This window comes from Amblyomma maculatum, chromosome 8 (assembly GCF_055883805.1).
Source record: "Amblyomma maculatum isolate TAMU_Amacu chromosome 8, ASM5588380v1, whole genome shotgun sequence".
Taxonomy (NCBI): Eukaryota; Metazoa; Arthropoda; class Arachnida; order Ixodida; family Ixodidae; genus Amblyomma; species Amblyomma maculatum.
The window spans coordinates 66,993,759-67,021,132 of record NC_139351.1 but is presented as its reverse complement, the minus strand read 5'-3'; the positions used below and the strand labels follow the sequence as shown (position 1 = coordinate 67,021,132).

Genomic DNA, 27,374 nt, shown 5'->3' with positions numbered 1-27,374 from the left:
ACCTCGGGCAGGAGAGTGAAAAACTTTTGCGAGGAAACGGAAGGAGAGAAACACGACAGAATCGGGTGATTGGGGTGGCTGTAACTGCGTTATTCGCTACTCTTTTCAAACACATTTTGCGGCCTTGCGTTCTGGGGGCGGAGTCTAACAGTAACCGGGGAAGAAAATATTTTCGACCGGAGGGTGGACAGTGGGCCTTTAAACCTGAGGGGGCGGAGCGGCCGCACTGATGCACCCAGTGAGAGAGGGGCGTGTCAGTTGCAGATGTGGCGTTCGTCACGCGTTGCACAAGTGTGTGTTACTCCGGATTGAGATGGGAGTGCGGCTCGAACGCCTGTTTTCGAGTGCATGAAAGCTCTCCAATTCAATTCATATACATCGACTTCAGTTTTCCCTGAGGCCTTTCCAACATGATTGCCGCCATATTGCTGACCGGACTGCTTTTTGTACCTGGCGTTACCAATCCACCGCGCTCGAGAAGAGCCAGCAGCAGATGATAGTCGGGTAGCGACAAGGGAAGGGGACGATCGAGCCTTTGTTCCCTTGACATTCGGCATTTTGACAGGGGAAGGAGTCTCCTAAGCCAGCGCACTAATGACCCTACACACCCTCATCATGCAGCTTCCCCCTTCACATTTCCGCACTCTTAGCCCAATCCATGGACAAATACACATCCCATGGCAGGGAGACAAAGGCATGTCTCCTTCTTTTCCCTGCCTATTCTCTGCCGCATTGTCCAGGGATCGGTTGATAGCTACGTGCGAAGAAAGCAGACCAGCGAGCAATATGGCGTCAATCAGGTTGGAAAGGTGCGACGCTCCCTGCTAGGCCCAGCCAATGTGACCACACAGCCCACTGGCCGGCCGATCCGAATCATTTACCAACGACAGCCAAAGCCGCACCAGTGCGCGAGGCGCACCTTCCCGCCTCGTTTCCTGCCACCGCTGGTACAGTACCACTGGTACTTGACCGAGCACTGAATTTTGGCACACAGAGGGCTCAGGCATTTTTTGCCTTTGGCGAAATGCGGCCAGAAATATAGCTGGCAACCCTGTGCCACCAAACACACGGCTAGCGTCGAAGAACCTACGTGCACGTGGAAATCGCTAAAACGCTCCGTAAGGCCTTTTCTATAGAATCAATAAGTGACACCTCGAAAGTCAGCAAGTGGACCGACGTCCTCTCCAAGTGAAAGTTCCGAGTGTCACTTAAACGTTGCCACCCACGAGAAAAAAAAAATAAACTGCTCCGAGTGAGAGAAATTACGCTTTGCATCTGCGCATCGCCTAAAACCTTTGCAGCGACTGTCGCACACAGCAGCAAACGGCCCGTCGTAAATCAATGTCATCATCGGTTCTCGGAATTCAAGCAGCGTGGACAGATAAGGTAGATACAAATCTAATGATGTCATTTCGAAAGTGGGTGTGTCACACAGCGGAAAGCAAGTAGCAAGCTACGCTTACGACGACACACCGATATCAGTGGCAAAACAATGCGCCAACAGCACTGACACATCACATGACACAGCGCCGGCTTCCGGGGGGGGGGGGGGGGATATCTGGCAGTCGTGGGTCATATCACGACTATCGGGCCAACACCGCGATAAAAAGCGATCGCGACGGCGACCTTTTCTCCGTGGGTCCCTCCCGGCCCGAGACAAGACCCTAGGCGGCTTCTCTGGCGGATAGCCAGCCACCCCACGAACCTAGCACAGTTCTCAATGTCTATAAGAAAGGAATCGCTTAAAACGTTGACATGTTTGAACATGAAAACTTCGCTGCACGTGAACTAAGATTAAAGAAAGATAAAACGAAGACTGGCTACAGATGGGCTGGCTGAGGTGAGTGCTAGGTTCACTGTTCCGCTCATTCACCCTCGTCCATCATGCTGCCTAAATGTATACCTGTGGGTGAGGTCTCCAACGCGAGTCCGTAGCCACTGGTCCTCAGGGGTTTTCTGCCTCTTCTGGCAGACATACTCCTGCCCCGACTACGTGGCTCCGTTCTGGTGATGGCCGATGCCCCGTCCTCGGTGCCCATCTTGTCGTGGCTGCCGGCTACCACTGCATCCTCGATGCCGTCCCGACCTGGCGATCGGCGAGTCTTTTTCGAACGCGGCTGAACGCTGTCTTCGCACTGACCCATTGCCGCCACGGCCTCCGTGGCCAACAACTTGCGGACGCGACACTGGACTGGACACTGACGGCGCGAAACCGAAGGGAGACCACGACAAAAATTGAGGCCTGCCCGTCAAGCGTCCCGATGTTCTAGACGCGCTTGAGAGCGGAATTATTTGCTACCGATACCCTTCTACATTTGCGCTGTTTTTTTCTTTGTAACTAGTGTGGCAGGTTGCCTGCTCCCAAAGCGACGGCGGTCAAAAGGCGAGGGGGGGGGGGGGGGGGGGGGTTTAAGGCATGGTGTCCTTATCAGCGACTTGCGAACAGCTGAACGACAAATCGATCACAAAGGGGACGAGGATTCCACTGTACTGGACAATAGACAATCGGTCCTCGCAGCAGTTGTGCGTGTGTGTGTGGGTGAGTAGGCGCGTGCGTGTTGCCGCGGCCGGTTTGCCGGGCGTCAGCCAGACTGAGAAAAAAAAGAAAAGAACACATTCCCTTCCACCTTCTTCTGTTTCCATTTCCGACGAAAATCGCGGCTGCTGCTCTCCGATCTTTTCCCAATCCTGGCCGAAATGGAGGCAAGTAAAGCATGCGTACAGTGTTCAGGGAAATAATCAACAGAGCACTATAGCATTCGTAAATGCGTGGCATATATATCAGCTCGGCGAATCAGGCTGGTCATCTGCAATAATCGCATGCGGGGCGAGAGGAAGCTTTTAAGGCGAAAACTTTTAAGGGCTCATACTGCAGGCGTTCGTTCGGTGCACACTATAGCTGTCAATCAAATGACGTCATCAGACAAATAAAAGTCCGTTCTCCACCGGGAATGGAACCCCCACCCCTTGGATCCCCAGCCGAGCGCATTAATCAACTACGCCATGCACCGTGAAAAGCGTATCATACTTGTGCTTGTCTACCGTGAAGATGAGAGTAGCGGTGACAATGACGCTGCAATGACAATGATGACATCAGCAATGATAACGACGGTGAAGTTAGTTGATGATGAGAGCAAACGTGATTCACCGTGTGCAGCAGCAAAGCTCCGGCTTTCGCATTTCTGTAGCGTACATTCCACAGTGCTCTCGGAATTTTTTTTTCTCGTAGAAATTAATGAGCTACAAGCCCCATCTTTGTCCCTCGACAACTGCGGACGAACTATCCCCGCACTATGGTAAGGGTGCGGGCTAGTTGGTGAACCACGAGTAGGACTACAGCGCAAAAGAAAGAGAATAGGTTAAGAACAGAGGCGTGAGGACACACACGAACGCTCGTGTGTCATCTTATCTGTGCTCTCGGTCGTCGTTTAATCCTATTTCTGCTATCCCCCCATCTTTCTAACCCCATCCTACTACACTGATTCTAAGTTCTGCCGCTGCAAGCAAACGATCAGCACAAATACTGAACAATTTAATCAGAGCCCTTTTATGCGGAATTGTAAAAGTCCAGTGTCGCAGAAAATCCGGGGTCGGTGTTCATCATCATCATCAACCGAATTGTACCTACAGCAGGGCGAAAGTATCTCTCAATTTCCTCCTATTAACCTGGTCCTGTGATAGCTGCATCCACTTGACCTATGCGAGCTTTTTAATGTCATCCACCCCACCTATTTAATATCTGCCGCCCCCTGCTACACTTTCCTTCCCTCTTGACTGGTCGACACTGTCATGACGTCACAGCCACATGACCTAGCGCGGGTGTTTCAAACACATAATAGCTGGCACAGGAGACAGCTATGTCGAGATGCACGGCACAGGTGTTTGCCCCATCATCACCCAGGCTGATGATGACGATGACCACGATGTACCGCAGTGTCGGTGGAAATACAATCGGGTGATGGCGCCTAACTGGTTTCGCATCCTTACGGGTGGAAAACTATGCTAGACCATTGACCAATCCCGGCGGGAAAAAACAGGCGACCATCAGCGAGGCGCAAGTGATAAAGATGGCAGGACATGCAAGCGGCCGAGCTTGCTTCACAACTTTGCTAAGCCTTTCACTTCATCGAAAAAGCAAATCGTGAAGGCATGCGACGCGGCTACAGCTACATGACCTGGCGCAATGGTGTAACCATTCGTTGGGGGCACTTACATCTTGCTTAAGTGCGGTAATGCGAAAGCCTATCTTAAGTCATTTAGAATCCATTTGCAGTCAGTGAAGTTCCGACGTTGGGCTTGTTTGCCGCGCCTGTGCTCCCGGAAAAAGAAAAAGAACTATGCAGCGTTTTTCTTGCCCTCTAAATAAGTAGCGGAGAAGGGGGGGCAGAGTCAGAGTCTCTACTGAGAAGCGTCCGCGCAGCTTGAGAGCGGGCGGGATACCGCGAATACGGGAGGGATCAAGGGGTCTACTTTTTGTAGCGTAGACGACGCGCAGAACCCCTTTCTTCCCGGATAAGCTGATCCGCGAGAGCGACGACGGGGCATTTTAACCCGTGCCGCGTCGGTATTTTCCCGCATCTGCAGCCTAGCTTCAGAAAGCGCTCTCAATGAGAGGGTGGCAGCGGGCGTGAAGAATGGCCCCTCATGTTCGTCCGTGCACAGATGTACAGCCTTTATGAAAAGTTTACAGCCCAGAAGGTTTGCTTTTAAGCTGTATAATATGATTTCAGTAATAATCATGGAAGTCCTAGCTATTGGAGAAAGTAGGACGAAACATCTTCTTGCCTTCAGCAAGTATGGAAACCTGGGAAAGCATTACGAGCCCCATAGTATGGCTCAGTAGACCCCATGGGCTGTAAACTTTTGATAAAGGCTGTACCTGTCTGTTTGCGAGCGACGCGATGTCTCAGTAGGTTGCCTTCCCGAGAAACGGTGGTTATGGATTAACTCTGAGGCTGGTTTCGTCAGGTAAAACTACGAGTCAGTCAATTGTAAATATGTTTTCTTCTTGCTTGCATCTTTCTGTTTGATTTATTAATTGTTAATAAATAGTTAACCTTTCCAGAAGTGTCCTCGAGTAATGTGATTGAGCAACATCGAACATGCAAGACGTCAAGCATCCTACAACCCATCATCATCAACATATTTCCCTCTATAAGATCCAGAGGAAAAATCAACTCAGTCTTTTCACTAATTTGTTTCTTTATCTCTTTTCGTTGTTTATTTTTTGGCTGCTTTTCCTCATTTTTTACTGTACCTTTTTTTCTCGTTTGATATCTTTTTACTACATTTACCTTTTCCTCTTTTATTTTTGAGTGACTGTTTTCGAGGTTGTTTCAACCAGAGGACAGGCGCGCATGCGCAGAGCGGCTATGTGAAAAAGGCGCATTGCCAGCGCCTGACCTTCCGCACAATGCGGCATTTATAACGCTGTCAAATTAAAAACCTTAACGCAAAAAGGCACGCAGAGAAAGCGCAATCGTAAATAACCTGCGCGCGCCTTTTACAAGCTCATTCGTCGTTGTAATAAGTTGTTCGTATAAGGGCCATAGGTATTTAGCGACGTTCGCTAATATATTTGCTGTCTTTTATAAGAACTGATCCGGAATTTCAGGCATTGCTTGCAATAAGAGGCTCCTAACAGCATGCGAAAGCTCGTACTCAGATCGTAACCTTTTATAAATACTATTATTAATATTTCTTTTTTTTTTTCTGTCTGATGAAGGAAAGCTGTTAGAGAAGTTTTCATATGCACACGCCTGAAATAAAAATAATAACAGTGGTGGCAACCAGTGAATAATAAAAAAAAAACATGCACATAACGAACACTCAAATTTCAGCCGCCTTCCGCAGAAAAAAAGTGTTAAAGAAAAAAAAAAGGAATTGCTACAAAACATTTTACTTGGTTCATGAACTTCTTGCTGTTAAGAAACAATTCGCAAAAATCTCTTCGTACGCACTTGCACGAATGCAGAGAAAGTGTTCCTTTCGTCAGCAGAAAAAAAAATAATAAAACGAAAAAAAAAAACCGTTTCAAGAAATTGCAGTTTGAAGATTTATCTTCGGGCAAGCCGGCCTCATATGTCCCTGCTGCGCAGACTTCACCATTGTTCGGTTCGGATGGCTTGGTAACACCTTTTCTTTTGCTAGCCTTCACATTATTCCGTTTTTCATCGCAGGCTTGAAGCCCTGCCTTTCTAATTCTAAATCGATCCCGCCGGCTCAGCTCAGTATCGCAAAACATGCCTTGCATGACATCGAGAGCCTCAAAAACGTTTCTCCCAGCACTGTTGCCGTCATTGTAGTAACTTATCCCATCATATAGACCGCAGCTTTTACTGTGGATGTTCCAACAAACATCGTTTCTTTGGGCACCAAATCAAGCTGTTTAAAGATGCGTTGCTGTTTTGGGTTCGCGTATGGAGACACTTTCTGAGAAGCTCGGGAGTTAAATATCTGGGGTGCACCCAGAACAACGCTATGGTTTGCACAAAATTTGCCTTGAGTAGGCGGAGCCACGGGGGGGTGTTTGGCGCCATTTAAAAAAAAAAAAAAAAGAGAGAGGGAGGGAGGGAGAGAACTTTTATTACTTCCGCTGCGCATCTGAGGACGTCATTTCGAGGAAATATTTTCATTACAAATTTTGGTCGATTTTATCATCCATTGCACCTTAATAAAAAACTTCAGTCGTAGAAGGAAAGTTGCACTGAATGACCCAAGGTGGGACCGAGCGCCGCGTATTGCACGGTCCACGGGAAAAAGAGACGTGAAAGGGCGGAGGTGACTAGCCTGTGGCCAGCGCTCCCGCGCAGAAGGATGCCGTGCACGACGAGCTGAGCAGCTGCCCGAGCTGCCCGCCTGCGGCCAGGCCTACGCCATGCAGAAGCAGAGACGTGGCGTGATGGTGTCCCGACAGTGCCGCCGACGGAGGCATGCACGCTAGGGACTCCCGGCGCCGGCGCTCGGTGCAGCGGCTGCGATGAGGGTGCCGGGGCCCTAGCGGACTCCAGCCGGGGCTCAAGTCGCAGTAGGGACCCAAGAAGGAAGGGTCCTCAGAGGACGCCGCCGACGCGGGCGCCAGGCGCCGTGGAGAGCAGTTGGGAGGCGTCCGCGACAGAAAGGCGCCCGGCCCGCCGGCCACTGCCACGCCACCGCCCGGGGACGACTGGGAGGAGTCCAGCTGGACACAAAGAGAGAGAGACAACCAGCTAAGACACCGGAGCACTGAAAAGCGTTGCAGCGATTAATCCCTTCAAGACAATTAGACCCTCAAAGTGCGGCCGTTACACCCTTAGACACAGAGTGCGGAGGGCCATCAGCTACGGGTAGCCTCATCAAGACAACTAGTACCTCAAAGTGCGGCCGTTACACCCTTAGACGCAGAGTGCGGAGGGCCATCAATACGGGTAGCCCCAACAGGGGTTTACCGGGGCTAGTCCTGCTACATAAACCTATAATCACTAATTAGTCCATCAAGGAAATAAGTACATCATTACGATCAAGTGAAAAGTGAACAGGCCAACTGTAACTCGGAGACAACCATATGTCTTGGACACCGCGTAAAGGTGAGCTCCATTAACACTTCCATGCAGATCGTTCGCTACATTACATGTGGGTGAAAACGAGATATTACACCTTATATTAAGCTATCTTTTATAAATAAAATCCTCTCGTTTTGTTGTTCTCGTTTGGACAGTCTTGTCCGTGCTTTTAATGTTGCTAGTACCAGTTGTACCGCATAGTTTGTCTTATATTGTCGTTTGTTCCTAAATTGCACATGTACCTTGTTCTTTTTTATTTGCTTTGTTTTTCAGATTTGTACGCTTTTGTTAACCTTCTGTTTTATATATATATCCTGTATGCGCCCCTCCCCTCTGTAACGTACAACTGTACCCTGAGGGTATTATAAATAAATAAATAAAATGTATGCGTGCGTGTCACGTGGCCCCGCACCGCTAAAGATACCCCCCCCCCCCCCCCCCCCTTCCCCCTTCCCACTGAATAGATGCTTTAAGCGAATCTCGGTTCTTCCTGACCCACTTCACGTCACATAAAACGACCACGCCGCTCTGACACAGTGACTGCTAAGGGAGATAGGCTATCATTAGTCTCAGCAGGAACTAACTCGTCTCGATGATTAAGTGTCGCAGTAAGTGCGATTCCCTTTACCTTTGTATGAGAGCGAATAGCACGCGTTAGAGTGGACGCAATAGTAACTTTCAGACTTCGTCTTTTCAACAGACAGTCAACAAGCGACAACAGTATTTGCACCGTCCCCTTCGCTCCCCCCAATCAAGGAAGAGTTCCCGAAGCAAGGGCCACATCAGCGAGGCTAACCTGCATAGCAAGCCTGCATAGAAAAAGAAAAACCGATGGAATTCATTTATTGAAAAAAAAAAAAACGTAAAAAAAAAAGCTTGCAGGTGTAATACTTGCTGCTCCAGAACTACCCTAATGTACGAAATGCAGCAGGGCATTGTTTCACGCAGCTTCTCGTGACGTTTCTCTCAGTGGCATTCCTCCTGCAGGTCCTCCATACGTGTTCTTCAAGGCTGTCAACTATACGCTCTATAGAACACGTGGCTTGCTTGGTTGCCCAGGCGAGCTTAGCGTATAGTACTGCTGAGACAGACACCGTCTGAGGCTCATGTGTCACAGCGCTAGCACTATAAGGGACGTCTGCCCGTTTCCCGACGTCCGCACACCTGCGGGGGGATATGCACAGGAACAGGAGGTAAGGGCACACTGACTTTTGCGCATGCGTATACGCGCTAACTCGAGTGTAAAAACATAAAAAAAAATCTGAGTACGATTACGACATTATACCTAATGCGAAATTCGAGCATACCTCCTTTCTTTCTTTTTTCCCTCCTTTTTTTCTTTTTAACAAAGCGTGTGCTTCAAAGGCGTGCTTTGCCATGCCTTGCTATGCTTAAGCTGGGTATTTATTTCGTGATTAAGGCTCTTGTTAGGATGAAGGATACCTAATTAAGGTCACTAGAGCCAATCGACTCTGTCACAAGAGATGAAGACTACGAGACCCGAAGAGCAGCGTGAAAGACTGGCAGCACATCATGTATACAGATACCGCTATCTTTCAACTGGACTGGCTTCCGCTGTTGACATGATGTTTATCTTTGCTGGCATTTTAATTGTCTCTTCTGAGTGCTTTGCAAACAATCTTTATATACATTACCCCCCCCCCCCTCCCCTCGATATAATCATGGGTAACGAATAGCATGTATTAAGAAGAAAATACCGCGATAGCGCGGCGGTCTGAGGTACAGTGGCTTTCGAGCTGTTGCTCCAAGGAGGCTTCGTGGCCACCTCGGCGAAATTCAATAATGCAGGTGGAACGCTCCTACATTAAAAATGAGAGCACCACGTGCCAACCGCACACGAGACGTCAAAATCTAAAAGTATAATGCTTTAGTTGATGCAGTCTGGAATTTTAAAGTCCCAAAGCGACGTCAGGGACGCCGTGGTAAAGGGCTCCGGGTAATTTCCATCGCCTGGAGTCCTTTAACATGCACTGAAATCGTACAGTACAGGGGAGCGCTGCGTCCCGTCTCTAACGATACGCGTGCCGCCGTCATAATGCATTATAATAAAATCGGAAACGTAAGAACACGTTCGAATGTCTGGATTCGCAATAAAAAGACAGTTCACACAAGGAGAAAAAGAAAAATACCCGAGAGGCGAAGTCTCGTAAAGACATACGCGCGTTAGCAGAACCGTGCGTAACACGTCCCCTTACACGTCTGCCCTATAAACTGGCGCGGCATAAAATTAAAATAAAAAAAAAAGATCGATATTATCTACTCAACGATCTGCCTGCCTATAGAAACTGAAGCAAAGACGGAGCCTTATTAAGTCGGCGCAAAGCTAATGCCACATGGCGCCAGTGAAAGTGAGCAGTGGCAAAGATCTGGTGGTTGAAGGCAAGGCGTCCGGGCGCGGACACACGCTCCTAGCTACGCGGCATTAAGTCGCCGCCTCGGGCACCGAATTAATGAAGAGATTACGACACCATACATTCAAACGCGTGCGTGTCCCTCAGTGGCACGCGCGCGACAGCTCTGTAACGACCCGGCTTATTATATACTATATACAGATATACGCACAACGTTAACAGCCCTAGAGGCCGTTTTAGAATCTGGGGGCACGCCTCGTGCAGCGGCGGTGTATACGCTCTGAAGACAATCCGGCCAAAAGACAGGCCCGTGCCAGCTGGAGCACCACATCGTAGTTTGCTTGGACAAGGACCGCTCTACTGTGAAGGTCAATATATACGAGGAGAGGGAAAGGAGAGAAGGTCAATGACTTGTTGCAGAATTTAAAACATCCGACTGATACAGCGATTTCTTGGTTGCGCGTGGAACTTTAATTGAACAAGACAAACACCACGGGCCATTAACCAAAAAGCGATGTGCGTCCTCGTAAAGTGTAGCCCTTCCGTAATTCTTAACCTGGCTTTACCGCAGTGCTGCATGCCCTACTAATAGCAGAACTGCTAAAATTTTAAAACTATAACTCGTATAGTTTGTGTGGTTTATGCGGCGGAATATGTTCACACTGTTCCCTTCAAAGCACTACATGCCCCTATGAAGCAGTGGCACATGCGCTTTTAGCTATTTATCCTCGTTATATTGGTTGCCAGGGGCGCTATATAAGACAGCAGGAGATGTGGGAAAGCCAATTATTATTGAAAAGGGGTCCGTTATGGCTGTAAATTGATAACGAAATGCGCGCAGGCCAAAACACGGTTGCCCGAACGTCGCGCAGCTCCACTGCTTTATACCTCGACGCACAACGCATCTCGCTAGCAGATGCGCGTGACGCTAAATGGGTATACTGTGGCTGCGCATAACACGCTTGAACAAAATCAAACCTTCACACTGACCGAACAACACCATGCAATACAGAGTCTGCGATATAGCTGTGCACTCCTATACCCACATGCAGGGGGTTTACATGAGACCGACAAAGTCGGGTCGGGGAGGCCTGTTGGGCTGAAAACCGGCTATCGGGCTCATGTATACGCTAAGGGGTCGAGCTAAACGACCGTGGGGTCGGGTCCCGCCAGCCCGACTGCAGGGGGTGGGTTGGCTCGACCCTACCCGATGGGCGAGGGGCATGTATACTCTGACGCGTCGGGCAGGCACCTCCTCTCTTGCCTCCTTGCTGGTCGGGGACGGGACCGTGAGCTGTTCGTCTGAGCATTCCTCCTCTTCCTCCTATCCCGCCTGCGCCTGGTTCACTCGCTCGACGCACGGTGTAGCAGCGATATTTGCCCGACTAGGCACCTTATGCCCGACAGAATCGAGCTCATGTAAATCCGGACGGGTCGGGCTGGCTGAGCTCGACAACAGGCTCCCCCCTACCCGACCCGCTTGCGTCGGGCTATGGAAGTAAACATAAACGCAACACTTACGGGTATGAGAAATTATTACTGCAAAAGCATATCTTGGCTCATGCGTCGCATGTACTGCAGTCCGCCTTTTTCACAAAATGTGGCGCCCTCTGGGAGTGGTTGAAAAGTCGTTTGCTACTGGCTGAAATGTCCTTGGCCCCAGCGAAATGATGGTGTGTGTTCTGGACAGCTACCGCCATCTGTCGCATACGCCTGTCAAGAATATTAACTACGCATGGCCTCCAAGATCAGAGACAGCTGCGTCGATCACGGAGGCCAAGAACTGCGCATGTGCAGCTTGGGCTGGTGGTTTATTTTCAACCAGGGGAGAGGCGAGCATGCGCACAGCGGCCTTGTGGAAAAGGCAGATTGTGGACAAGCATTCTGGACAGAGCGTGTTTGCCCGAACTGTCAATGCAAAGAGATAAAAAGCACTGTATGCTATCGCCACTGAGTAATAAGCCAAAGGACAGAAGAGGACAGACACTCTCATGGGGCCCCGCGGCCGACTTTGGGTTTCCTCGTACCTAGCGGAGTCGGAGAAGCGCGCCAGCCTCGGAGAAGGCCGCCTGAAAATATTAAATCCTGGAGACCACAATTTTACTTTTGGTTTCTTTTTTTTTCTGGATGTATAATGTAGTTTCAAGCAAGCGCTTTCACTGAGTCGCCATTTACAACTTGAACAGTCAGTGGAAATTGGATAATTCGCAACCGCCGAAGCTACGCTGCAATGGGCGCTTCTTTTGTGATAACTAAATCGATAGATAGATAAGGCTAAGGCATCTGAATCGGGCAGCGGCTGCGCATCCCACCTAGCCGTGGCTGCTAATATAATTTGCACTTACTCTTACCATGATCGTAGCTACCAACTTATCTGTATCTCGTCATTTATACCTGTCTATAGTCTGTTTTTCCTTGAGAGTCCTTAAGTGCTTAAGAGTCCTTTTTTTTTTTGTAGGCGCAACGCCGTCTAGTGGAGTCCTGAAACCCCGAGCTCGGCTGCGAGATGGCCCAAGTGTCCTCTCTTGTCGGTTATTTTGATCTATGATATCGCCGTAGACGCGATCACGTACGCCTCGTGTAAAACTGCAACACACTATCGCGCTATGCACTTAAAATTGTCGTCTACATGAAGTTCCATCTGAGCAGCTCCTTTATTTACCCTATAGTTAAATACGGCATACACAGACGCCATCTGGCGAAGTGCGTCCTATGCTACCTAGCGTAGTGTCGGGCGATTCCACCAGTCGGCGTGACAGAACTCGAAATTAATGATTTCGCATTACTGCTCCTAAGCAGACGTGCGCATCTGCAATTCTTTTTCCACTGGCTCGTGCATGACAGCCATAAACGAACAGCCCATGGTCTAATCATGATATATATAGTACCCCACAAGAGCTCCACTTCGAAACTCAGCCACTCCCTCGTGGTCACTTGACACTGGTTCGCGGGCAATGGCGCAACCCAGAATGAGGGGGAAAAAGCGGCGCCTCGTCGCATTCCGCTGCTCCACTGGGCGCGCTAAAGCGCACATGCGTGTTTTTTAGCAATGCTGAACAGTTCGTCTATGTACCGCAAGCTACGTGGTTGTCTGCTAACCGCCGAATGTCGGAGCGCGGCTCAGCGCGGTTCATCAAGCGAGTTACCGACCGACATGGCAGAGAAAAAATCTCAAGCAGCAAAACACTTCGAACAGGCGATCCATAAAAAAAAAGGAGCTCACAGCAAAAGTAAACGTAGGATTAATTTAACCAGGGCCCGCTTTCAAAGCACGTTCGGGCCACCACACAGCAAACAAACCGTGGGCTCCGGCGCCGTTTTCCAGGTTCCCAGCGGAACGCCGACCAGTCCCGACTTCATCTCATTCTCTTTTACGAGAGCTGGTGTTCGGAGAGAGAACACGGAGGACGCTCCGTGGAGACGAGACGACCGAGCCGGCGCTGCGGCGTACATGTACTCCACACGCTGCCAAGCGCTCCGAAAATGTCGTCTGCTCCACTTTCTCTGCAGCCACTTCTCGCCTGTCTCGACGCTAACGCCAGCCAGACGAACTATCGAAGCGAAGGACAAACAAAAAGTTGCGGTGGACAAAATTCCCAGCGGCGGGACGGAGGCGGTTGACTTCATTAAGGGCGTTGCTGTAAGGCCGCGCGGCCAAACCTAGGAGGACATAAAGGCCAAACTGAGTTTGCCAGACAGGGGCGGACGCGCGAAAAGAGTACACTGTGCACCACGGGGACGTCGACGGCTACAATGCGTTCAGTACCACGGCCGGTCGCTTGCTATCAATAATAAAGAAAGAAAGAAAGAAAGAAAGAAAGAAAGAAAGAAAGAAAGAAAGAAAGAAAGAAAGAAAGAAAGAAAGAAAGAAAGAAAGAAAGAAAGAAAGGAAGGAAAGAAAGAAAGAAAGAAGGAAAGAAAAAGCTGAATCGCTACGCCATTCTTACGCTCAATGTTTGCCACGCCTTTTCGCAGCAGCAGCAGTAATATGCCACACAGCAAGAAACACGAGGGACATGAACGAAAGGGGGTTAACGAAAGGGAAGTAACAAAGAGCCCGAGAGAGGAAAGGTGTCAAAACCAGAAGAGAAAAACCACGAGAGCAAAGACAAGAAAACACGCGGCGTGCCAGGTCCCGAGGGTCTGCGTATATGCGCGACATTGTTTCGGAGGCGGCACACAGCCTATGCGGTCGTCGCGAACAGCGCAGCCCCAATCATCCGAGGCGAGGCGCGCTGCGCGCTTCTTGCGGAGTCCCGAAATCCCGAGGGGGCAGCCAAATGGGGGAGGAGCCCTCCCACAAACGTTCGTGCCGACCGACGACAAAAGGACACGTTGCACGAGGACGTCGATCGTAGGCGTCGAGCTTTGACATAGGTCGATATATTATAGTAACGTTGGGCCGAGTCAGTAAGCGGTTTTGGGGGTCCCGAAGAAACAGGCAGGTTAGGTACAGACGCGAGCATTATAAAAGGGAACACTTCGCCAGCATCGGCGCGTGATTACTGCACAGAGCACAGGTTGGAGTGGTACTATAAGGGCAGCTGTATCCAGACATAGCCTTGAAAGCATAGCTTGCTTTTTGGTGGTTTAGAATTCTGAAAGTTCAATTTTGAGTGCAACTGTTATCGGAACATGGTTATTTGAATGACAGGGTAACTTCAATTTGACCTATATATATATAAGTGAAAAATTGCTCCATACTGTTTCCAAAGTTTATTTGTAGTCGACGTTTCGGCAGGAGCCCTGCCTTTCTCAAGACAGGGCTCCTGAGAAAGGCAGGGCTCCTGCCGAAACGTCGACTACAAATAAACTTGGAAACAGCATGAAGCAATTTTTCACTTGTATGCAACCTCTAGCAACCCAGTCCGTCTATTTACTATACATATATGGTATACATATACATATATGGTATGGGTATTTCGCATGTTGAATGCGAAATACCCGCACTTAACCGGCTTTTCCTTCCTGTGGTGCCTTCTTCGGTGCGCGCTGAGGTGTCTCGTACTGTTCTTCGTCGCGTACACAGAATATTAAAACTAGCCTAAATCTAATTACTACAGCACCTATGCATTACCGCAAAACGCTGATCTGGGCAAGGTGGCACGGATTCACAATGAAGCAGCGCAAAAGACGACGGTACAGAAAGCGGAAGGCACAGGACATGCGCTGTTCTGTGTCTTCCTTTTTCTGGTCCGTCGTCCTGTTTCATTATTAATATATACCCTTCCCGCTCTCACATTTCACATACGCTCTTAAAATTTTGGGAAGCGATGCTTTTTACTCCGCGCGGTACAACGCGATGCGACGATGAGTGCACGAGACACTTCATCCCAGATCATTAACAGTGTTTATTTATCTTTTTTTTTTTAAGTTCTCGGCCAGACCCGAGTCAAGCAGAATGCGATGTTCACCCCTCCTAGGAACATGTATTGCGGTTGAAGTGGCCATGAATTATACTCTCTTCTTTCTAGGTAATTTTCAGAAACTCCGGCGCGAGCGAAGAAACTGAAAGTATAGAAAACGAATTAGGGGTGAAAAAAAAAAATCTCGGACGATTTATTCCGAACTTCGAAGTAGAAGAAATAAAGAGAAAGTAAAGGACCAGCTCTCGGAATGCCACTCTTAATTACTCCGCGCGCGATTGGAGCATCGCAGAAAGTTGTCAACGGAGTGAATCAAGCGCATTTGTGCCAGAAAGAAAACGCGGAGTAATTGAGATTCGCGCAGCGAAAATACGAAACCGCGCATATGCGCTGTGGGCAAACACGCCCTGGTTTTTCGCCCGACTCCGCGAATGAGTGAGTCTGACAGCGAAGAAGCTCTCGCGCCGAAGCGTAGAAACGAAGACGTACAACAGGGGCACCACAATCGAGAGAAAACGGTCGGACCTGAAAAGAATCGCAAAGCGTTATGAAGTGTGACGTTTCCAAAGAAAATTAGGAAGAAACGAAAAAAAAAGTATTCGCTACTCAATCCCATTAACCCTTAGGTGCTGTCCTATTGGGTTTCTTTCCTTCCTTCTGAACGTAGCATAAATTATATAGTAAAGACCTGCGAGTCCAGAAGCAAATGCGCCGGCAGTTTTTGTTGCGGCACGTTCCCTGTCCGAATGCTGTAATTTGTGTCGCTATGAGTCTGCAGTCTGGCTTATACCGGTCGGTAATACACTTATGCTCATGTGGGCGTTTCGTCAGAAGGCCTCTTCGTTTCCTTCATTCTAACGTCGACTCAAGACGTTTGTTCGAACAGATAGGGAAAACCAACCAAAACAAAACAAGGCTGATATGAAGAACATTAGGGGTTACCCTTTGTGTCCCAGTGAATTGGCGAAGAACCCGAATTGTCTACTGGAGAAGTGGCCGGAAGTCTGACATACGCACTTAATTCCACTGATACGCATATGAAAGGCTTCCATAAGCTCGCGCGTCAGTTGATCCCTGCGCCTGAATATGGTTGCTTCGTCGAAATGCGGTTTGCAATGAATTTTCTTTTTCTTTTTTCGTGCTACACGCGCGAACTTATGGAAGCCTTTCATAAGCGTATCAGTGGGATTAAGTGCGCAAGTCACACTTCCGTCCGCTTCTCTGACAGGGAATTCCGGTTCTTGGCCAACTCAGGATACCGTGGGTAACACGTGATATTCTTCGATCATGTTAGCCTTGTTTTGTTTTGGTTGGTTTTTCGTATGTATTCGAGCATGTGTCTTGAATAAACTTTATTTGCGAGTTTGCGCTATAGTCCTTGTTCTTCTCGGCTTGTCATTGTGCCCACGCACAAATTTTTTCACTGTGCTTTTCAGCCAACCGGTCCCATTTTCTGCTCCCCTAAGTTTATTTATTCCCCTTCTCTCTCGTTGTTTCAGCGCGTTTTCATGTTGTTGTGCTACTGCAGCTTCCCCAATAACGTCCAGTTGGAACTCACAACATTATAAGTCCTCAGGTAGCATTTAGAAATACGCTTTTTATGTGCATGCCCTGCCGGGATGGCACAGTGGTTACGGCGCTCGACTACTGTGCCCGAAGATGCGGGATCGAATCCCAGCCTCGGCGGCCGCTTTTCGTTGGAGGCGAAAAGCAAAAGTATGCTGTGCGATGTCAGTGCACGTTAAAGAACCCCAGGTGGTCGAAATTTCCGGAGTCCTCCGCCACGACCACACCACGGCGTCTCTCATAGACTGAGTCGCTTTGGGACGTTAAACCCCCGAAACCAAAACCAAACCGAACCAAACTTTTGGGGGCATAAAGATGGCTTCTGCGACAAAAGTTATGCCATTAGTGCAAAAAGAAAAAGAAAAGAAGACGTGTGGAGTGATTAGTCGATTAGCTAAATTATAATACCTCCGTTTTTCTAAAGGTATGCGAACATTAGAATCTTTGAATTTGAGTCGAACATGTTTCTTATGCGATTCGAATTCAAAAGACTGATATTTGGGATTTCCGAATATTCGAAAATTGCCGAATGAGGCGAAAATTTCCCGCAGTTACCCCGCACTGCGTGCTTCACTGCAAGACATCAGGAGTGCAGTGAAGTATCCCCAAACCGACGGGGCCGTTTTGTGAAGGCCTTCCCGACAAAGTATACAAAGCGAAGCACCTGGCGAAACCGCAAAAAAATAAATAAATAAATAATAAAAACATATTGTTGTTACTTCACTTTCATCTCATATGTAAACATACATTGTACAGGTGTTCATCATATAAAATTACTGCGCTGAAAACTGTTTTCGGCAATTTTTTCAGGCCCATTTGATAATTCAAGCCTTAATTCAGGATTTGTTCTCGCCCATGGAAGGCCGAATTAGCGTTACTGAATTCAGCAGCGATATGACAGCTCGGCCCAGTTTCATGCAAGTTTCCTTCCTGCACAAACCACTGGTATACGGAATCCGTCATAAACTCTATACTCGATATTTCAGTAAGGCATAGACTTCTGTGCAGTTGTAGTTTAATTCTTTTCTTTTTCAAATAACGCGTGAATTCTGAAATAAACAAGATGAAAAGCACTTGATATATTTTTTTTAATTTTCCATTTCATTTTTCGCTTACCAGATATTCGATAGTCGATTCGATATTCGAAGGCATTTTTTTTTCCTAATTCGCATTCGAAAATTTCAATATTCGCGCAGCCCTAGTATTCAACATTTATAGCTTGGATCCTGGCACGGTAACCTGTAGCTAGCCGTTTGTGAATACGAGGTTATTTACAAATTAAAAAAAAAAAAAAAAGAAGAGTCAAATGCAACAATGCATTTCTCCTCAGGCTCTGCAGCGCTATGAGGTATGGCGCTCCCGTGCACGTTCTTTTAAACAAGGACTGGAGCGGCAAGCAGCGTGGTGGGTGGGACAGGTGGTTGGCCTAATTATACAATGCGACACTTGAATCGTGGTCATCACATTAGCCTCCATCTTTGCATGGGTGAAGGACAAAGTAGTTAACGCAGATACGCTTTTCGACAACGAGGGGAAAGGGAAACGCATGCCTTCTAAATGTCGAGCCCCCATTATTTCGCAACTTGTGAATTTTGATATTATATTGTAAGCTGCATGTGGGAGTAACCTTGAGTAATTTAGCCGGCACATACATCACAGTAGCGACGGTATAATGACACAAAATGTGGCACAGTTTGGTGCAATCGCAACCCGTCACCTTCTTTGCGTATTGGTACCTCGTACGGGCTGAGGGGTGGGGGGAGGGGGGGGGGGGGGGGCGTCAAAGCCGATCCCGAAGCCGCAGGTCGGCGTGCTGCCAAGCGTTCTAAATAACACCCTTCGCGTATGAAGATAAACCGCTGCGGCCTGTCATGTCACGTCACCAGTATTTCGTTCCTTAGACCATTTCTAGATGGTGAAATCTCCGTTTGCGGTGCAATCGGTCTCACAGAGAGGTGTACCTTACACCGACACAAACCAACTTCTATTCAGTGAGCATGTGGTTCAATTTAATCCAGGGTTCTTCGACTATGGCGACCCTCACGACGCTTGGCAAATCGGAATGTTAAAACCCTGTGCAATTTCCACCGCATCATGACGCACCGTATTCTACCATGACTGATTTCTGTGACTTCAAGAATGTGTATGCGAACGATGATTTCCTCCAACTAGAAAATTTTCCCTCAAAAAATGCGCGGTCGCCGTATTGATGGTACAAAACTCTGACATGTATATCTTCACGCGAATGTTTCCTGACCAGCAAAAAAGAAAAAAAAAAAAAAAGAAGACCTGAAACGCCCTGTTTCGTGCAAGCAGATAAGCCAACCCGTTTATAATGCGATACACGGAGGTAATATATTTATGCGCGGCGCAGCTACGCCTATATCGGCTGACACGTGTACGCGTGATGTATTGCGAAAGCATCGCGCCACGCAGCGTTGTCTGCTCGCAAAACGCGCCGAGCAGACGACAAGCCAAGCAAAGGGGTGTTCGATGCCAGAAGAGCGTGTCGGGCGACCATAAATCGCGCCGAGGAAAAAAAAAATAAAAACGAGGCTAAGAAAAGCGTACTCGTGATCAAGCTGGATATGACGGAATAAACCCGCGCGGGTTATGCAAACCGAATGATGTATGGTGATGGGGAGACGCTTCGACGAAGCCGCTTTTCACGCGAGGCAAGTCTGCCCGTTGCCGAGCAGACGGCGCCTTGCGCGGGATCGTTGTGAGATAAAACAAAATAAAACATTTTCTCACACAAACTAACCGCAATAAAAACAACAGAAGATTTGTTCACGTGCTAAGGGAAAAGCTGAACTATCACCATGTGTCGACAGCCCTCAGGGATGCACACGCAGAGCCAGGTGCGCAGATAAATCATCAGGTGCATCCCGAAACGTTTGCGCAATACTGACTTTAGTTACCTTATACTTACTCAGAAAGCCTATCATCTTAGTTCATGTGCGTAGAGTTTCGTTCCACTAATGCACAACTCTCTCTCTCTCTCTCTCTCTCTCTCTCTCTCTCTCTCTCTCTCTCTCTCTCTCTCTCTCTCTCTCTCTCGTTTTCTTTTTTTTTTTTTCGGCGCTAAACTTGCGCCTTGCGTTCTGGGAAATTTGGTCTTAGCGAAAGGTAAACCTTCAGTTAACACTAATAATAACCTCCGGCCAGCTCCAGGAGAGACAGGGAGCACCCCTTCTCATGCCGCAGAGAAATGGTGAGCCATTCGATTCACCCAAAAAGATCATTTCAGCGCTGAAGAGGAAGAATGTCCCGAGAGGCCTGTGCAGACGATTTGGGAGGGGGGGGGGGGGGGAGAGAGAGAGAGAGAGACATCGTTCAAGAAATGGCTGTGCAAACGCGAAAGGATGCCATCTAAAACCACAGGAGAGATCTTCAGCATCTCACGAGGGCGCGTGGGTTACACATCGCGCAGGGTTTGACGTGTTCGATTGTGTGTGACCTGCCCCTATTCCGCAGGTAAAGGTAAACTTAACGCCAGCGTAGTAACGAGTGTAGGCAACTATTGCAAATCTTTGAGCGCCAGCCAGCTGCAGTGCTTAGCCTATCCAATCGAATAAATTCCTTAGTGTGAAACCATTTCACGTTGTTGTTACCATCTGGTAAGTCGGCGTATTTGGCTAAGATTTTGTTTTACACCACGCAATTTATTAAATTATTTCTTTCTATAGTCTGACAAACATTTATAACATTGCGGGCTTTAGCAGTAAATCTTTTCACCTCGGGCTTTCTCTGCCACGTTCAGCCCGAATGCTCTGCACCAGCTGATATTTATTAGCAGGGCTTCCTGGCGTACTTGCATTCAGCGCAGGAGATGTTGAGCGCAGCTTTGTGCTCACCACAGTACACAGGTGTCCCTGCTGTTTAATAGCCGTCGTCTTTACCGGACAGCAAGATTCTGAGCCCAGATAGCCGTAATGGTAGGACGAGCTGCGGCAAGCAACATATATATATATATATATATATATATATATATATATGTGGAAGGAAACGCAGCAATGACACCAGAATGCAAGGAGGCGCCCGGAGCAACGTTAAAAGCGAAATAAAAACCAGCGCCAGGTTCGCTACTTGCGACACGCTGAATGGCATACTAAGCCTGTTCATTGCCGAATCACGCACTCGCCTAGTCTCTCGAGAGCTTAGCACGTCGTTGCTAAGCCGTGTCTGTCGTCTGCTCCATTCGAAGCAGACGGCAGGTCCCCGGGAGGATCAGTGAACAAAGCCAACCGGGAAGCCGCAGACCCAAGAGGAGGAAAACGTCAATAAACGAAACAAAAATTTTATCGTGCAACAACACTGCACGTTGATTGCACATACACTTCACAGAAGAAACGAACTGAGAGGACGAATCACGAGTATAATAAAGAAATCGAGCGCAAAAAGCGCTACGGGTGGGTCGTCTGCTTGAAGCGCACGCGTGGCAGACGACAGCGACTCGACAGCTCGGCACGCAAGACCGTTAAGCCTAGACCCAGGGCAGGACAAACCAGCGTTTCAAGAATAAACGCGCAGAATTAATGTAAGACAGTTCAAAAAGCAGGGAGGAACGATAAATAAAAATATTGCCAGAACGCTCAGTTTCAACTCAATCCATTCCCGCTTTATGAACACGCAAGGAAGAAGTCACAAGCGACGACAAGAGCAGACGACAGCGACGGCTGAGAGCTGCTCTCGGGTCTGCTGCATCGAACGCCAGCACGTCATGGCAGACGACGCTCGAAGGCATGTCCCAGTGCGGGCGGCGAGCGAACGCAGACGGCGCAACGAACGTCAGGAAGAAATTCCATGGTCGGAGCGCCAGCGTTCGAAAGGAAAATCTGCTGGAAAGGCAGAAACTCGATAGAGCAGTGACGTGACCAGGAATGCGAGCCGGCACATTAAAATAAGATTCCCCCGAACTTCCCCCTCGGGAAACGGAAGCGTATTCGACGAAGCACTGGGCCAACAAATGAAAACACGAAGACGTCCGAACTCGCTGGTTCCAGAGACACAGGGAGAGACACAGAAAGAGCAATGTGAAAATAGCAGACGGATGTAGTTCTCAAATACCGCGACTGGCAGATGACGGTTTCCTTAGTCTGCACGATCCATCACAAAAGGTACGTTGAATTCTGCCTCGGGTCCTCACCCGCCTCCGCGCTGCAGCGACAGAAAAACAAAAATAACAATAAAAAGCATCGGAGATGCAGTGGCCAAGGCACTTTTCTGCTGACGACGAAGTTGAGTGGGATCGAACCCGGGTCGAAGTTGCCGCATTTTGAATGTGTCTTTAGACACACGTGCAGCATCGCGTGAGGCTATGTCAGGAAACAGTGAAGAATGCACAAATGAATGACATCAGCAGCAAATGAGCTGTCATGAAAGTACAAGGAAGCCCGCAGTAAAGCATCACGGGTAATAGCGGAATAGCGGAAGGCAAAAATTAATTCAAAGGCAATGCACTAGTAGGGCTAGGAAAAGAGTTCCAAATTTCTGTAGCATGGAAAAAAAACACTACATTTGAACCAGATAATACGATTCCCATTGGTGAAATGTCTGGTACGAGGTAGCTCTTTAATGACGACGCGTAAGGAAGTAATGACCAAGTGACTAATCGCTAAGAACTTTTAACGATGCCTGCGACGATGCGAAAAAGCGGATTGAGCCGCAAGGCAGACAGATGACAAGAAGGCGAATAATCCTTATCATGTCAGTGTGAAATATGAAACCGATTTTTTTTTTATCCGGTTACGTTTTGTTCACCTCCACAACCTTATGGAGATAAGTAAGGACGTGGACGCATTCAGGACTAGGATATTGTTTGCAAATAAACTGGTAGTAAAAGTAAATCTAGTGTAGTGACGCGCGTAGAGTGGCGGAAAGAGCTTGGTTGGAAATCAGACGGACGTGTTTTTACACCGTCCCGTCACCTGTTTGAATGTATAACGCAAGAAAAAAAATAAAAAACAAAAACTATCTTTCGCGTTTCGCCGTTTATGTTACGACACGTTACAACTGCCAGAAGATCAAATCAGTCGATATTGTCGACCATAAACCCTGACTGCTCATTGGAGGGTCAAATTCTAAAGTTAAAGCTCAGCTACTTTGGTCATCTGATGAGAAGAGAGGAGTCGCTGGAGAAAGATTTGATGTTGGGAAAGGTTGAGGGTCGCCGGAGAAGGGGTAGGCAGCGAACGCGATGGTTAGATGGCATCCTCGAGGCACTGCAGATGAAGTTATGTGATGTTAGGAAGATAGTGAGAGACCGGAAAGCGTGGCGTGACATGGTCCATAGGGTCACGAAGAGTCGGACACGACTGAACGAATGAACTGAACTGAAGGTGCAAACATTTCTTTAAGCAGCGACTAGACAGTGTTCGGTAAGTCTATTGTCATTTTTGTTCGGACTGCGTCCGGGACCGTCTGACGCCAACTCCACTGGCCGCTAGTATAACTTTGTAATGCGGCGGCAGTGACGTGCATGTCTGCGCCCATACCGTAGGTGTAACAAGATATGGAGGTGAAACGTTGCGCTAAGTATCGTGTTAGTTGAAACGCGGCATGCGTGGGAAGCGTGGGCAGCTGGAGAGAGCAACTATAAGCACGTACAGGCATAAAACTAGCTCACGTTACAGACGAAAGGGGTTTTCAACCCCTGTCCAGGGATGCACCATCCTTATAAGGCGGTAGGCGCCCAAAGGTAGAGGCACGAGTCCAAAGAAACCAGCATCCCGTCATGGGCGGAACCGGAAAAAGAAATTAACCTAGAAAAGGCAGCAAGTTTCCCCGCTGTATTTCCCCTCTTTGGGGACCATTAGAAACAGGCGCCCTCTTGCGGCCCAGGACAGCACACAGCACGCGTAACATATGGCTGCTGGGCTTGGAAGCCGCCCCGTCGCAAACACTCCTTCGCGAGGTCAACTGTTGGCAGAAATTTCCTTCACAAGTCTTGCGAAAGCACGTTCCATTTTCGTTGCCTTGTTTAGGCGAAAAAACTCGGGGGAGAAGCTTGCGAACTTGCGGACGATCCCCGCGAAGACGACGACGACACATGGTAGGGAGGTATACCGCAGAAACCCGGCTATTACCGCACGACGCACGAACATGTTCCCATTTCTACCCCATCGAAACAGGGTACAGCGGAACTCCGTCGCACGACCTTGAGCCGGCATCCGAGAACCCCGTCCATTAAGGTCACTGCGGCGGACCTCAACGTGGGCCAAACATGTCGAAACGTGATTACGGTAAAGAAGAATGAAAACAAAGCGTAATCGCGTAATATGCGGGTGTTCACGGTATATGACGGCGGAGAAAGTCATAAGGCCGGTCCAAATTGCTCCCCGCGCGCCGCCAGCACACGGGGCGCGCATAGTAAACACGCTCACGCGGACAACTGGCTCCGGACAAAAGCGACGCACTGTACCCGCTTAGCAAGACCATCTTCCTTCGTCGAATTTTTATGAGCCGTGCGAGATCGTCGCGGAGTGTCAAAATTGGGCTCCCCGATGAACTTCTTTCTCTTCTTTTTTTTTCTTCTTTCGCTCCATCTCTTCTCCCGTGTCTGTCGAAAGGCGATGGCGCCAGTGAGGAGGACGTGAAAGGAGGCGAGCAGGTAAAGGGATGGATGGGGATATGGGGCAGTGTTGTGTCGCGGATTGAGGAACACGGACAACTGTCATTAGGGACCTGCTTTACGAGGGCGTTGCCGGTCAGCAACGCGCGCACGCTAAGGTGTTCGCGGGTGTTTACGGGCGGATAGATCGTATACGCTCCACATGCACGTATAGCCCGCTAAGGAGGATATAAATAAATTAGAGGGAACGGAAGACGAGAACTAGGGCGTATATTCGTTACAAATGCTTCCTGCGAAATTCATCGCACTCCCGAAGAGGGTCTCATAGTTATAGAAAATCGGCTGAGACTTGGTAAAGAAAGAACGTGCATGAAAGATTAAATTAATATATACAGAGAGACGTGTTGAAGGATGTGAGAGATAACGGAAAAGAGGAAGGAATGAAAAGAATTGGCATTCGCTGATGAATCCGTTTCAAGTTTGAAAAAGTGCCCGTGAAATGCGAAGCGACGCACATGAACACTTTAAATCAAAGACGAGCACTCAGAGAAATCGGAGCACCGATTCTAGCACACGAAAGTCTTTTTGAAATGCCGCCGCCGAGAACAAAGAAAAACCTCGGCGGGCCACTTGTGCTTTGAAGCGGGTGTACATTCCGCGTGGAAGAGCTTTTTGCATAATTTGCAAGGGAAATGAATGATGCGGGTTTCGCAAAACGTTCGGTTGGAGAAATGCGTCCGGTACGAAAGGTATTTCGCCACTCGAAAGGAGAGGCATCTATCTGGCAGTGGTCGGGCGCAGAAGGAGGCCTCAAGAGCAGAAAAAGGCAGCGAACACGCGTCTATATGCTGTTCCACGCAGAAAACGGAGTCGTCGGTAAATAATAAAAGAAAATGCAATAAACTCAGAATTCTAAGTTTGAAGCGACCACTCGGCATAGCGTTGCTCGCGGTATAGCGAAAAGCAATAACAAGACACTGAGAAAGCGCGCGCTCAACATACACAACGCCCCCACGCGCGGCGCGCATCTCAATAAGCACGGCATTATAAGAAAGGTTCTTGAGTGGGAGTGCAGCGAAGGATTCAAGCGCGCCTACCGATTAATTATTCAGAGTGGAAATAAAAGGCGCGATAGCAAAGTGCAGCAACAAAGACTACAAAAAAAAAAAAAACTAGTGATGCGAAGAGGCGAGCGAGCCACGAGGCAAAACTGCTTCGCAGTGATGAAGTAATCGAACGGAGAGCACAGAATGCGAAATGCTCGGGCACTCGGCTCCTTTGTCAGTTCCCACTGTTTGGATGTTTATCTTTTTTTTTCTATTCCTTGACTCAGTGAAGCAAACCACTTCGCATCGCATCACTCCTGGCACGGCTACTCCGGATCCTTCCTCCTAGAGCATGCATTCTCCCGGACGCGTCGCGCTAGTAAATGGGGAACACAGGAGTTGAGAAATCCTGCGTGGGAAGAGGATGGAGAATGTAGGGGATCTGTAATGCCCCAAACAGGACCAGTGCGAAAAGGAAACACCGGTGACAGAAAAGGGACAGACTCGGCTTCCTCTGCGATGAAGTAGCCATTTCTTTGAGGAAAACGGGCAAGATTGAGAGGATACGGCAGGAGAGGAGGAAAATAGGGACTGTACGCATCATGCAGAAGATGGAAAGGAGAGGAAACCGAGCATGCTCTCACTGCCATTCCGAAAAGTGATATTGTTGCTGCCGACATTTCCCCGCTTTCCTTAGTTTTGTAGCTGTCTTCCTGCACCAGTTCCGGATACCCTTTCCATGCTTCATCTTTCCCAACTGCGCAGTGGGATACGCAACTTAACAGCGAAGCGGCGCGAGCACCCCAAAAGATGCCCACCAGCTAGTGGAGTCAACTGGTAGTCATGACGTCACAGCTGATCCCGTTAAATCCACACTTAAATCCCTTGCCACCGCAAATCTCTTCCGATGCCAAGGTAGAAGACGCTAGGGGATTAACCACGATGTCATGAAGACCAGTAGGCGTCATTGGCTGGGGAGCATCCTTCTAGAACGTGCTGTTCTTGAGTTGCACCCGACCTCGGCAGCACCACGCCCTTCACCACTCCGTTTGTAGGAACACACACAGCAAATCACACTATTTTAAAGGGGAAAAAAAGAAAGCAAAAACTGCCTCCAAAGTTTTAAATCATCCTGCAAAGGGAACTCTTTCTCAAATCTTCGCTGCCAGGCGGAGGACTCAAACAAACAAACAAAAACGAATGAACTACCGCTACTTTATCTGGTTTCACCAGATAGCTTCCGCGCTGCTCAGGAAGAGCAGCTTTACAGGAGCCAGATAAAAGCGTTGAGGAGCGGGCAAACGTCCCGAACGGGTATGTTCGATGCTCAGGAAAAATAAATAAATAAATAAACAAAAGAAAAGTTCGACAGGGTGAACTGCGCACGTCTCGTAAGTCGAGTGTATTATTCAGTGCCCCGAAGAGCGCAAGAAAGCTCCTGCAGCGCTGACGAAGCTTCGTATGACTCGCTGGCGAATAGAAGGTACGCAAGCAACCTTGGAGTACCAACTTCCTAGTCACGTTCCCTTTCGGTCGGGCAGAGAAGCGGGGAGGAGGGGGGGGGGCGGGGTCGTAAGTGGCGAGAACAGGAGCGACGAGCAACAATCGAGCCTATGGGTAGAGCAGCCCGGAAGTTGGCGAACACGCAGGCTGGGTCACCGGAGTGATATCTTTTGGGAGATAGTGACTCCATGAAGTGCTGAGTGAAAACAGCTGGAGACCGACCCGAGTGATTTAAGATGTAAGAAAGACATGAGGAAAATTTACCTGCTGATCTGGTCGCTAGACAACCACCGCTTTCGCAATCCGCCTTTTGCGCGAAGATGTGGCGCCATCATGCGGGAGCGGGCGGGAAACACATTGAGCGGCAGTGTAGCAGACGACGCGAAAGCGCACCATACGAAATGGCC

General features: G+C 48.7%; 1 protein-coding gene across 5 annotated transcripts in view; it reads right to left on the bottom strand.

Moving 5' to 3' along the window:
- Positions 1-27,374, bottom strand: part of dop (microtubule-associated serine/threonine (MAST) protein kinase dop) — a 364,897-nt gene that overhangs the window by 118,201 nt on the left and 219,322 nt on the right. For 4 of the 5 annotated variants that reach the window (XM_084576407.1, XM_084576408.1, XM_084576409.1 and 1 more), the window contains one exon: positions 6,790-7,180. In XM_084576407.1, the coding sequence (XP_084432533.1) occupies positions 6,790-7,180 (391 nt within the window). Of the gene's footprint in view, positions 1-1,903; positions 2,344-6,789; positions 7,181-27,374 lie in introns of those variants that run through there. The other variant, XM_084576411.1, reaches the window with a different exon arrangement.